Source organism: Propithecus coquereli, unplaced genomic scaffold (genome assembly GCF_000956105.1).
Source record: "Propithecus coquereli isolate 6110/MARCELLA unplaced genomic scaffold, Pcoq_1.0 Scaffold138, whole genome shotgun sequence".
NCBI lineage: Eukaryota > Metazoa > Chordata > Mammalia > Primates > Indriidae > Propithecus > Propithecus coquereli.
The window spans coordinates 3,801,358-3,815,705 of NW_012138080.1; the positions used below are offsets into that span (position 1 = coordinate 3,801,358).

The 14,348-nt window shown below is 35.1% G+C and overlaps 1 protein-coding gene across 1 annotated transcript in view; it reads right to left on the reverse strand.

The window, feature by feature from the left end:
- Positions 1-14,348, reverse strand: part of USP34 (ubiquitin specific peptidase 34) — a 245,992-nt gene that overhangs the window by 133,805 nt on the left and 97,839 nt on the right. The window contains exons 18-20 of the mRNA XM_012639191.1: positions 11,154-11,269; positions 10,935-11,062; positions 1,952-2,041 (exon numbers count right to left, since the gene is read on the reverse strand). Of these exons, the coding sequence (XP_012494645.1) occupies positions 1,952-2,041; positions 10,935-11,062; positions 11,154-11,269 (334 nt within the window). The remainder of the gene's footprint in view (positions 1-1,951; positions 2,042-10,934; positions 11,063-11,153; positions 11,270-14,348) is intronic.

The window sequence follows — 14,348 nt, forward strand, 5'->3', positions numbered from 1 at the left end:
ATTAAATGAATTTTTTAATTGACAATAATTTCCTTAATTTTTTTTTTTTTTTCTGAGACAGAGTCTCACTCTGTTCCCCGGGCTAGAGTGCCGTGGCGTCAGCCTAGCTCACAGCAACCTCAAACTTCTGGGCTCAAATGATCCTCCTGCCTCAGCCTCCCGAGTAGCTGGGACTACAGGTACACGCCACCACACCCAGCTAATTTTTTATATATATTTTTAGTTGTCCAGCCAATTTCTTTTTATTTTTAGTAGAGACAGGGTCTCGCTCTTATTCAGGCTGGTCTTCAACTCCTGAGCTCAAGCAATTCTCCCGCCTCGGCCTCCCAGAGTGCCAGGATTACAGGCGTGAGCCACCACGCCCAGCCTTAAATTCAGCCACTTAAAAACTACAGAAAATCCAATGAAAAAGAACTCACACCATTCTTGGACTTCAGTGATGCTAAATTCCCACCCCTCAAGGATCTTCCTTATACAAACAGAACTTTCACTACATTCATTTTGTAACACTAACCGAAGAAAGAGACTTTCTAAGATAATTCTTTTTTTTTTTTTTTTTTTTGAGACAGAGTCTCACTCTGTTGCCTGGGCTAGAGTGAGTGCCATGGCGTCAGCCTAGCTCACAGCAACCTCAAACTACTGGGCTCAATCGATCCTCCTGTCTCAGCCTCCCGAGCAGCTGAGACTACAGGCATGCGCCACCATGCCCGGCTAATTTTTTCTATATATATATTTTTAGCTGTCCAGATAATTTCTTTCTATTTTTTTAGTAGAGACGGAGTCTCGCTCTTGCTCAGGCTGGTCTTGAACTCCTGACCTTGAGCGATCCACCTGCCTCGGCCTCTCTAAGATAATTCTTAAAAAAAGAGGTTCAGGTTAAACATATCCCCTTTAAAAGAACAATACAGAACAAGGGATATGACTCAGAAGAACTAACTTCATCCAATTTGGAACTCTAGTACAGACTTCTAAGAATTTTTTAAATGATATTCATTCTGAAAGCAAACAAGCACTTTTACCATCTAATCTTAGATTTGAGAAGGAGGCAGGTATCATTCACAAACTAATTCATTCAAAAATGAATCCTTTAACAAAGTCTAACTGTTCCTGAAATTTAAATGCCTCTGCAATCTCTTCAAAAGTTTATTTAGAATAAAGTATACAACATATTTTCTTAGGTTAATGAATCGTTTGTGGTAGCCAACTTTCTCTAGACTTATAACCAACCAGAAGATGGGTTCAATTTCATGTCAATGTACTACGTTTGAAAGAATTCTTTTGAGATTCATTAATTATAAGTTCTCCATTGATGTAAAGGAGTATATGTTGAGTATCCCTCCTGAAATGCTCAGGACCAGAAGTGTTTCAGATTTTGGATTGTTTTAAGATTCTGAATATTTGCAGACTATATACTGGTTGAGTATCCCTAACTTGAAAATCTAAAGTGCTCCAATGAGGATTCGAGTGTCATGTAGGCGCTCAAAAAGTTTTGGATTGTGGAGCATTTTGGATTTTGAATTTTCAATGCTCAACCTGTAACAGGATAGTATCAAGATTATCCCTAACATAATGGTAGGTCTAGAACCGATTTCCAGTAATGGGAAAAATTAAAGGCATCCAAGAGTATTTATTTTAGCATGGATCTTCTTCAGGAGTCCTCTGCTGTGGCCACATACAATAAAAATAGTCTCCCTAAAATTAGAGCATTAATTGCTATCATACTGTTTTCAAACTACAAAGAAAACAAAAGTCAGATTTTCTTGATGATTGGGATATAATCCCTACAGGGCTAAGTAGCAGAGAAACCTAAGGAAATATTTAAACTACATCAAACTCAAATTTTCCTGGTACAGAGTAAAAGATCATAAGTTATTCAAAACCTTGACTAATAACTGTAATTTGAAATAAATCTTAAAAATAAATACTTTTATTACATTTATTATTTACTTACATTGTAATCCAATGTGTATCATAACTGCTCCCAAACTGCTGAAAAGTACCGAACAGTTTTGGAAGAAGACGAAGTGAAATTACTACTGATCTGAAACAGCAAAAACAGATATTTACAGAATAAAATAATTTTAACTACTAGTGACTGTAGCTTTTTACAGAAATTCAGCTATTTAAAATTTTAAATGCAAAAAGATTTAACGAATTTTACATATAAATATATTCCTTAAACATTAAAAAAATTTTTTCTGAAGCATAAATTCATTTTATACATTGTATATTAGAGCAAGAAATCCAAGTTTTAAAAATTCCAATAATAAGACTTTTAAGATAAACTATAAATACCTGGGTATAAAAGCAAGTTGAGAGCATTTAAAGATCTTTTTATTTTTCATGAAAATATTCTTTACTAAGTCATTGTTATAACTTTTTCCCTAATTCTCACTTAATATGATTTATATCAAGTTGAGAATCACTGACTTACGAACCATGTTAGTAATGGAAGTACACCACATACCTCAAGTACAAAGGAGCAGAAAAGGGATAGGAAATCACTCTAAAACCTCAAGAATATTTGAGTGTGCTTATTCTCAGAAAGGAGTAAGTATAGGGAAGACGCTGACATACAAATCCCACAGGGAGGAAAAGAAGTTGGCTGCATGAGCCTTGAAAGGACAAACTCTTAACAAGGAGATGACTTTCTTTTGAGCTTAGGAGCCAATATTGCTTCATGAAACAATTTTTTAAAAAGAGAAAAGCTGGTACCCTACCCACAAATAATAGTATACAAGTAAGTCCCCAACACTGCTTACTTTTTGAGAAAAATATCAGGGATATCAAACCACAGAGTTGCACTTCTGAGTGGAAGAGAAACAGTGGTAAATACTGAGTAGGAGAAATTAGAAAAGTTTCTGTTTCTGAATAAAACCCAAAGTATTTAGGTTGGACTACAAAGTCCTGTATAATCCGCCTCTATTCCTCCCATCAGTCTAATTTAATTTCCTTCATCTTCCTTTTTGCTATTCCTTCAACACAAACAAGCACATTCTTGCCTCAGAGTCTTTGCAAACGCCTCTACCTGGAATGCTCTTTAAGTAAATATTTATATAGATGCAAGACACTTGCTTCGGGTTTCCTCAACTGTCAACATAATGACCTTGACAATTCTATAAAATCAATGGAAGATATCACAAAGAAAAAAATATATAGGAACAATGTCATATTAAATCACAAAAGCAAATTTCAAAATTGTTTACATCGTGTAATTTCAACAATGTCTTTAAAATACAGGGAGAAAAAAGACTAAAAAAGAGATACCATATCTTATTTCCTTTATAGTGTGGCGAGTCTTACAGTGTGTAATAGTTTTGTTTTCTGAAAACCTTATTAAATTCTGTCTCTTGCAGTCAGTGGTGTTGACTCTAAATTGTTTAAATTTTATTTACTTCCTAAATTTTCTTCAATAAACCCGTTTTCATCTTATAAAATGCAATGTGGGAGTAAGCATATGATGTGTGACATAGAGAAACAGGAAGGCAGGCATTAAGTAGATATTAGTTGAGCTGAGTGGATAACGGTGTGATTCATGTAAGAGAAGCAGCAAAAATAGGAATGTAGAAACAGGACTCATCTTCCTTCCATTCCTACCCTAAGGGAATGCTTTTCTTCATAAATAATAATAAAAATGCTGAATTACTGAAAAGTAATTACATCATGTGACTAAAACACTTTAAGAGTTTTTCCTATTATCAGAAAAATTCCAACTTTTCTCCCATTTTAAAAAAAATTAAATTCCAAAGAATAGAAAAGACACATTTTAAGTTGCTATATATTTAAGAATATAATGACCAAATCCAGATTCAAAACAGTAAAACTTCTTTAAACTGATAAAATAAAAACAATAAAAAATAAAAATAAACTGATAAATGATATTTGAAAGGAAAACTCATGTAAAGTACTGCATTTAGATGAAAAATTAACAACATATACAAAATAAGGAAGATCATTTATGTGCCTCATGACAATATATGCAATTTATATTTCAATGATAAAGGAAACTTTAAAAGATCAAATCTACCAATATTAAAACTAATATTATGTTATAGAATTTCTCCTATAATGACTATGGGATGTTATATTGCCTGAACTTTTTTGCCTAAGTAGTTCTGACTGCTGCTATGCTTACGAAACTCAGTATAGAAGGGAATCATTATATTCAAAAGTACATTTCACAAATCCTTCAAGGAGTGAAAATTTCAAATACCAAAACATATATTCCTAGGCAAAAATATGTTTAGGACAAAAAGGTTCAATGATCCAGAGTAGCAAGACACTAATTTTAGACTCAAGAAAAATGCTATTACCCTATAGTGCACTAGTTGCTTGCTTTATTACAGAAGTTTTTGTTGTAACCAAAAATTTATGACTGGTCAACAGTGTGGTGTTCCCCATAAGAATTACTAATGTAGCTTTATGTTGCCTTAGAACACACATATTTGATGGTAGTCTTCACAGTGGAAGTTACATATAGATGATTTTGTCTAATTCAGGACTCCATATTTTAAAGAGGTATGTTTAAAAAAACATTTAGTCATTAGAAATTATATCTATATTACATACATTATAAAGTATATATAAAAAGTTGACATGAAATTCCATATGTAATATAGTCTCTAGGGAGGGAAAACAAAACAAATATATATGGCACCACCCATTTCTTAATTATATCGACCTCTATTAGTAAACAAGATCCCTGACACTTGCAATCATTTTACTTAAGAAATTCCTTTGTCCACAAAGGCAAAAAATTTGAACACGTGGGTTAAAGTACCTACAATGGCTCAAGAAAGGCCAAAAATAATACAATGGAGAGGTCCCCAGACTAGTCTCAACTCAATTCCTGGGAGGTCAGAGAATTTCAGGGATGTCTACGCACAAAAGGTGCATCTGCCTTTTACTAAACATTGAAAACAAAAGAAATAATCACAACCCACTGCCTACTTCTACTCAAAGGGCAGCAGTATTATCACACTCATCTTTGGTAATAAAACACTATAAACTCTTCGGCCTTCTCTTCCTGGTTCTTCCCTAAGACAGGAAAAGCTGGGTTAAGAGGGTGCCCCACCCCCAAAAAAGTAATGGAATCTTAATTATGGGAACTGCTGTCTACCTTATGCTCTCACTTTATAACAATATTCTGCACTGCTGAAATATTACTATGTGCCTTATAAAACAATTGGCATAAGGCTAAATGTGCACGTCACATATCACAGGAAGAGATTATATTGTACACACATTTTTAAAAAATGTTTACAGTGATTCTGTATGAATGGGAGAATTATGAGGGATTTATGGAAGATCTTAGTTTCCTTTTTCAGATCTCCACACTTCCTGAGAAGTAATGAGCTTTTATTACCATTCCAAAAAAGCTAAGTTTACTCAGCATTTTCTGTTTGCTAAAAAATAAAAATAAAAAAATAAAGCTAAGTTCATTTTGTAAAATAAACTGAAATATGACCATAGAAAAAGCAAAGCAAACAATGACTGTGCCACTGTACTCCAGCCTGGACAACAGAGCAAGACCCTGTCTCTAACTGAATAAAGAGGAGAAAAAAAGAAAAGAAAAAGAAAAGAGAAAAGAAAAGAAAATGGAGGGAGGGAGGGAAGGGAAGCAAGGGAGTGAGGAAAGGAAGGGAAGAAGGGGAAGGGAAGGAGAGGAAGGGGAGGGAAGGAAGGGGAGGGAAAGAAGGGAAGGAGGGGAGAAAGGAAGAAAAGGGAAAGCGAGGGGAAGGGAGAGAGAAAGGAAGAAAAGAAAACCAAACACTAACAGGTCTATAAAACACAGCAAGAACAGGAAAGAAAATGAAAAAGTTAGCAAAGATAAAAAGGAAGAAAAACATAAATCATCCTTAAATAGACGAATAATTGACAAATAAAAAACACCTTTCTTGGTCAAATGTCAGGATTATGGTGAAGGAGTTAAGGTTGCAGTTGCTCATTTGCTTGTTTGAACATAAGGGAAAACTTTCTATTCATGTCAGCATTCTTGTGCGACATTCCTAATGTAATGGTAAACTCAGAGGGCTAGGTCTGGAGAAAGGAATCTTGTGATTATAGCAGAGTTTTTCAATCCCAGCACTAGTCACATTCTGGATTGGTAATTCTTTGTTGTGTGGGTTGCTGTCTTCTGCATTATAGAGTTAGCAGCATCCCTGGCCTGAAGTAACACCCTACTCACTTACTAGTCATAACAACCAAAAAATGTCCCCAGACATTGTCTAGGAAGAAAAAAATATACCATTAAGAACCACCAGTTTATCAGGAAACCCCGACTAATGATGTTTATATGAAAACTTTACTAATTTTAGCTGCTATACACTGGACATGTTGTACATCTTAATAAACTGAAGATGCCACTATACTCCAAGTATTGTCACATATGACTAATGGTATTCACATTAAGACTTGTATGATATAGCAATCCTCTGAGGAGCAAAGTTTGAAGGCAAAATTAACTTAATAATAGCTATGTCTACAAGATATTCAATAAACCAATAAATAATTGATTATGGTATAGGGATTACTTCAGACAAATGAAATAGGTTTTATCTTCGAGTAATTTGGGGGTAGATGAATTAATACTTAATAAAAAAGTTCCAGGTTGATAATTTTTCATTTTATACAAAGACTTTTTCCTTTTGTCTCTTTCAAATTTCCCTACTTATAAAAGAAATATGCATTCATTTTAGAAAAGTCGAAAAACAAAAAGGCATAAAGAATAACTAAATCTTCCCACAAATAACTGCATTTTAGATATTACACTGACTTATTTCTTGCAATCTTTTTAACAGATGGGCCTGTAAATATGTGCCCATATCATTATATAATCTTTGAAAATTAAGTCTTAACTGATGCTGTTTTGCTACTCTTCATTGAAGTTTAACATACATACAAAGAAGTGTAGAGGAGAAAAAACATGGCGGACTAGAAGCAGCCTGCCAACATGCTCCCAAGGAAAGAAGTGAAAGGTCCTACATATGGATCACTCTTATCTGAAGCAGCATTGTGAAATCAGAGAAACAATGCAAGACATTCACAGTGGGGGAAAAAAAGAGTTTCCAGCAAAGAACAGGAGCCCTGCACACCTATAATCCCTGAATTGAGAAAACAGGTCTCAGATGAGAAGAAACCAGCAAAAGAACCCTGGCAACATGAAAAATCAAAACAGAACAACACCCCCAAGGGATCGCAATGGAACTATAGCAGTGAACTCCAACTATAAAGAAACTGTCAAAATGACAGAAATGGAATTCAGAATATGGATGGCAATAGGATGAATGGAATTGAAAAGAAAGATGAAAACCAACAAAAAGAAGCCCAAAAAATATTTCAGGAAATCAGTGAAAAAGTCACTAAAGAACTATACAAAATTAGGAAAGATGTAATAGAACTTAAAGAAATGTAAGAGCCATTCAGGGATTTGTCAAAATACAGCAGAAAGTGGCTGGGGCTGATGCCATCTTGGACTCAGCCCGTCTGTACATAAACAATAAAAAAAAAGAAAAGAAAAAGAAAACCAAATACAGCAGAAAGTTTCAGCAACAGACTAAACCAAAGAGAAGAAAGAATCTCAGAGCTTGAAGACAAGGCTCTCAAACTAACCCAATCATTTACAGAGGCAGAGAAGAGAACAACAAAGGCAGAGCAATCACTTAGAAAAATATGGGACTATGCAAAGTGAACAAACATACAAATTATAGGTATCACTGAGGGAGAAGAAAGTGCTAAAAGCATGAAAATCAATTTAAGGGAATTATTGAGGAAAACTTCCCCAGTATCACCAGAGATCCAGACATCCAAATACAAGATGGTCATCAAACTCTGGGAAGATTCATAGCAAATAGAACATCTCCAAGATACACAGTAATCAACACGGCTAAAGCCAAAATGAAAGAGAAAATTCTACAAGCAGCCAGACAAAAGCAACAACTGACCTAAAAGAGAAAACCCATCAGGATAACAGCAGACTTCTCAGTGAAAACCTTACAAGCCAGAAGGGAGTGGGCCCCCATCTTCAATCTTCTTCAACTGTTGCCTAGAATTTGGTAACCTGCAAAAACTAAGTTTCACATTTGATGGAGGAATTAAGTCTTTTCCAGACAAGCAAACATTGAGAAAATCTGTCATAACTAGACCTGCAGGAAGTACTCAAATCTGCATTATAAACGGATCAGCACAATAGACACCCACCAGTGTACAATCACCCAAAAGCTAAAGGTCAAAACCCAGATACCACAATGGCTCAAGAGGTAAAACAAAAGCAATAAATTCTATGCAACAGGATGAACAGAAATCCACATCACTTATCAATTCCTTCAATAAATGTGAATGCCTTGAACTCCCCACTGAAGAGACACAGGCTGGCTGAATGGATAAAAAAATACAAGCCAAGTATCTGCTGTCTCCAGGAAACATCTAACCCACAAGGACTCATTCAGACTCAAGGTGAAGGGATGGAAAAACAATAGTCCATGTAAATGGAAACCAAAAGGAAGATGGTATAGCCATTCTCATATCAGATAACATAAACTTAAAGTCAACAAAAGTAAAGAAAGACAAAGATGGTCATCATATAACGGTGAAGGGAACAATTCAACAAGAAGATATAACAATCCTAAATATCTATGTACCTAACACAGCTGCGCCCAGATTCATAAGGCAATCCTTACTTGATCTAAACAAAATGATAAACAGCAGCATCTTAATAGCTGGACTTCAACACCCCACTGACAGAATGGAACAGATCCTCCAAGCAGAAAATAAACAAAGAAACAATGGACTTAAAACAGGACTCTAGAACAAATGGGCCTAACAGACATTTACAGAACATTCTACCCCAAAACTATTGAATATACGTTCTTTTCATCAGCTCACAGAATATTCTCTAAGACTGATCACATCCTAGGCCACAAAACATGTCCCAACAAATTCAAAAATGCGTACAAATCTAAGTGCACACCTCAAAATTTTGAGGTAAACACATATATGCAACCAGCACCGAGATCAAGAAATAAATCATTACCAGCATCCCAGAAGCCTCCATTGTGTCCCTTTCCAACCACTAACAACTTAAGGGTAATCATTATCCTGAGTGCTAAATACAATAGTTTACTTGTTTTGAAACTTGATATAATATATATACTCTATTGTGCCTGATTTCTTTCATGTGACATTGTTTATGAGATTCATCCACATTGTTCCATGTAGTTCATTTGCTGTTATTGCTATATAGTGTTTCATTCTATGAACAGTCTACAATTATCCATTCTACAGGGTTTCTTTTTTTTTTTTTTTTTTTGGCATTTGGATAGCTATAAAACAATATTTAGTTATTTTGAATAGTGCTGCTATGAATATTCTTGAATATGTCTTTTGGTGACCATCTGGAAAGATATCTGTTAGGCACAAACTTAGAAGAGGAATTACTAGGTATGCGGATGCACATTTAGGGAGCATCAATTAATATAATCACTTTAAGAAAACTAGTGTTTTTGCAAAGACTTTTAAAAGAAAATTAACATTTTACAATTAACTGCTATGAATCCTATGTAAATGATCACACAACATCCAGCCATTAAAAGCATTCTTTTTAAAAAATATGCCAACTGAGGCAACTAATCCACTAAGAGTCCTATTAGTGGTTAGAATGAGCAATTTTTCTATTCGTGACTGTTCAAATTATAGCCCTTTAAGGAAGAAAAACAAAAAATAAAATACTGAATATACTTTTTCTAATTCAATTAGAGAAAAAATATTTTGAGGCACTTAGATATTACATAAAATCAGACATTTATAGCAGGCCTGGGCAGGTGAGAGCTGAAAACAATGTATTAATAACTGAACTGTCAACATATATACCATGATCATGTTTTTACTACATGAGAGAATGAAACATTATCACAGTAGAATAAGTAAAGGGAAACCTGAAACTGTACCAATAGAATAGCACTGAAAAATCAAGACACTTGTAATCAACTGAGCCCCAATGAGAAGTACATAAATATGAGGCAAAACTCAAACTAGAAAAGAAACACTAAACTTTTTTTTTTTTTTTGAGACAGGGTCTCACTGTGTTGCCTGGGCTAGAGTGCCATGGCATCATCCTAGCTCACAGCAACCTCAAACTCCTGGGCTCAAGTGATCCTTCTGCCTCAGCCTCCCAAGTAGCTGGGACTACAGGCATGCACCACCATGCCCGGCTAATTTTTTCTATATATTTTTAGTTGCCCAGCTAATTTCTTTCTATTTTTTTTTTTTTAGTAGAGACAGGGTCTCACTCTTGCTCAGGCTGGTTTCGAACTCCTGAGTTCAAACAATCCGCCCGTCTCGGCCTCCCAGAGAGCTAGGATTACAGGCGTGAGCCACCGCGCCCGGCCAACTAATTCTTTTTTTAAAACCACTTTATTGAGATATGAATGATATACAAAGAGCTGCATATACTTAATGAATGCAACTTGCTGAGTTACTAACCTAATTTTTTATGTACTATAGAAGCTAACACACAAAAAATACACCCAAATGGAAAAATAATGTCATCAAAGTGTTTGTATTTTAGCTTAAGTTTAATTTCACTTATCTTAGTTAGCTTCCTTTATATATGAGACAGCTTAAGAACATTTAACTGCAATTTGAAAACAAAGTAATCACTACTGTGTTCCGAGAATCAAGAAGAGAGTAACTATTATTATTTCTTTGTTTCTGTTGGAGATCTAACCAAGAGTGCTGATAAGTGCTGAAAAAAGCAACACTAAGTGACAAAATATTAACTTTGTAAAGGAAAAGTCTCTAAATTTAATATAAAAATCATAATTATTAAAAACATAAACTGATATGGGTACATTAAATACCATGCAAACACCACACCTGGTAAGAATGCACAAAAAGAACTTGGGACTACTCCATAAAAGTTTTTAATTCCTCTTTACCTGTTGTTTCCTAAGTTTTCAAGGCAACCTTCAATGAATCTCATTCGAATCTGTCTATCCGTAAACCAACATACTAAGGAACAGAGAAGTTTCTCTGCTTCATTTATTAATCCTTCAGAAAGATTAACCTATAAAAAATGTACATACATAAAGTTATTATTTATCCTAATTGCATCTTGCAGAAATCTTGTAGTCTTTTGGCTCTATTAAATAACTTACTGCATCATCATCTTGAACTATATCCCACAACAAAGTGTTTCCTTTCTTGCAAACGTTATCCAAATTAATGTCTGTCACAGCATTACTGTTAAACTGATGTTTATGAACTGCAGGTCCTGAAGGGACAAAACATAGTATACTAAAGAGGAGTGCAGCTGACTGAAATTGGAAATTACAGCATTCATAAAAACAAATCCAAAGAAAAGTGTAAGACTAAAGCTCTTCTTTAGATCACAAAATAAAAACACACTAGTACAATACCTACCGTATGAATGGAAATGAATAATATTATTTAGAGTTTGGTAAGGGTAAAATGAAACAAATTTTCTTTCCATAGTCTCTGTACTATTTCTAATAAACATGATTACTTGGTATTTTTCCCAAGGTGAGAACTGCATATAAATACTCAAAACTAAGCATAAAAAACTTACTAGAAATAATTCTTTAACCAAGGGACACTCCTCTAAAGAACCTTCTGTATAGTTTCTCATAATCCCTACATTAAAAAAGCCCAGTATTTTCATTGAAGATAATTTACCCCAAACATTCAATTAAATTAAAAGTTTTCGTTATAATAATCCAAGGATGGGCATGGTGGCTACTGCCTGTAATCCCAGCATTTTGGGAAGCCAAGGAAGGAGGACTGTTTGAAGGCCAGGAGATTGAGACTAGCCTGAGCAACACAGCAAGATCCATTCTCCACAAAAAATTAAAAACTTAGCTGGGCACGGTGGTGCACTACAGGTGGGGAGCCTGTGGCCTCAGGGCCACATGTGGCCTTCTGGATCCTTGAGTGCAGCCTTTTGACTGAATTCAAACTTACAGAACAAGGATTTGTTCTGTGTTCTAAATACAGTTAATCCCTGATCCCATTCTCCAGTCCAAGGATTTGTTCTGTGAAGTTTGGATTTAGTCAAGGGGCCACACTTGGGGATCTAGAGGGCCACAAGTTCCCCACCTCCTGGCAGGTATTTGAGGTTGCAGTGAACTATGATGACACCACTGCATTCTAGCCCAGGCAACAGAGCAAGACACTGTCTTAAAAAGAAACAAACAAACAAACAAAAAACAGAAAAAAAGAAAAACAATTTGACTTCCTGGGTGCCACGCTAAATAATCACTAGTAGTATATTAAGCAAAAATGCTTTTCTGAAAAACAATTTTACCATGAAATTTACCTGTTGTACATGCACAATTTCATTAAATTGAGAATTGTGCAACCACAATCCAATTTTAGAACATTTTGACCATCCCAAAACATTTCCTTGCACCTAAATACAGTTAGCCCCTGATCCCGTTCTCCAGTCCAAACTTATTTTATCATCTCCATAAATTAGCCTCTTCTAGAAAATTTCATGTAAATAAAATTATATAGTATGTAATCTTTTACGCCTGGCTTCTTTTACTTAGTATGTTTCTGAGGTTCCTTGTAAAAGATAATACTCCATGATATAGAAATACTGCTTTTTGTTTATACATTCACCAGTTATAGGAGATTTGGATGGTTTCTAGTTTTTGGCTATTATGAATAATGCTGTCATAAACATCTGTGTAACAAGTCTTTGTATGATTTCCTTTCCTTTCTCTTGGGTAAATACCAAGGAGTAGAATTGCTGGGTCATATAATATATACATATGTTTAACATTGCAAGTAATTGCCAAATGTTTTCCAAAGTGGTTGTGCCATTTTACATTTCCATCAGCAGTATATGAAGCACCAGTTAGCTCCTGTTCCTCCACATCCCCCTGAACATGTTGGTATGATCACTCCTTTTAATTGTACCCATTCTAATAGGTGTGTAGTGGAATCTCACTGTGGTTATTAATTTGAATTTCCCTAATGACTGACAATGTTGAGAATCTGTTCATGTACTTATTGGCCATTCATATTGCTTCTTTGGTGAAATAAATCATTTGCCACTTTTTAATTATGTTGCCTTACTATTGAGTTGAAAAAGTTGCTACATATTCTAGATACAAGGCCTTTATTAGATATATAATTTTCAAATATTTCTTCTAGTCTGTGGCTTATTTTGCTCTTTTGGGGAGGTTGTTTTGGTATTTACCTTTTAAAATTAATTTTATTAAAATATAATGTACATAAATAATCCAGATAGAGAACATTTCTATCACCCCAGAACATTCCCTCACGACCCTTTTAACAATCAACCTCCACCCCCAAATGCTAAGCTATCATGAGCAGATGTCTACCATTACAAATTACTTTTGACTACTTTAGAACTGTGTATCACTGATATAGTATGTACTCTTTTGTTTCTAACTTCTTTTGCTTGGAATGTTTTTTTTTGTTGTTGTGGGGTTGTTTGTTTTCTGAGACAGAATCTTGCTCTGCCACCCGGGCTAGAGTGCCAAGGCGTCAGCCTAGCTCACAGCAACCTCAAACTCCTGGGCTCAAACAATCCTCCAGTCTCAGCCTATCAAGTAGCTGGGACTACAGGCGCGTGCCATCACGCCCAGCTAATTTTTTCTATTTTTAGTAGAGACGTAGACACAGGGTCTCGCTCTTGCTTAGGCTGGTCTCGGACTCCTGTGCTCCTGTCCTCAAGTGATCTTCCCACCTCAGGCCCCCGGAGTGCTAGGATAAGAGGCATGAGCCAAAGTACCCAGCCCAGAAAGTTTTTTGATATTCATCTATGGTGTTGCATGTGCGAGTAGTTCTTTCCATTTTATTGATGAGTAGAATTCCACTATGTGAATAGACCAGTTAATTTCAACTGAGGGCCTTATGAGTAAGGCAGCAGGCATGAACATTTACATCTTTTTTCAGACACATGTTTTCATTTCTCTTAGATAAAAACCTAGGGCAGGAATTGTTGGGTCATATGGTAGGTATACATTTAACTTTGTGAGAAACTGATAAAACAGTTCTCCAAAGTGCATATATTTTATACTCAACAGCAATGTATGACAGTTCCAATTCTACATCCTTATCATCAGTCCTTGATATTGTCAGTCCTTAACTTTACGCATTCTAATAGGTATGTAGTAGTACCTCATTGTGGTTTTAACTTTCATTTCCCAGATTAGAGACACTGAAAATGCACTTACTGACAATGAGAATGTATTTATTGACTACATCTTTTACGAAGAATCTGTTCAAATCTTTTTCTCATTTTTAATTTTGATTGTCTTACTGTGTTGGAAGAGTTCTTTTTTTTTTTTTTTTTTTTTTTT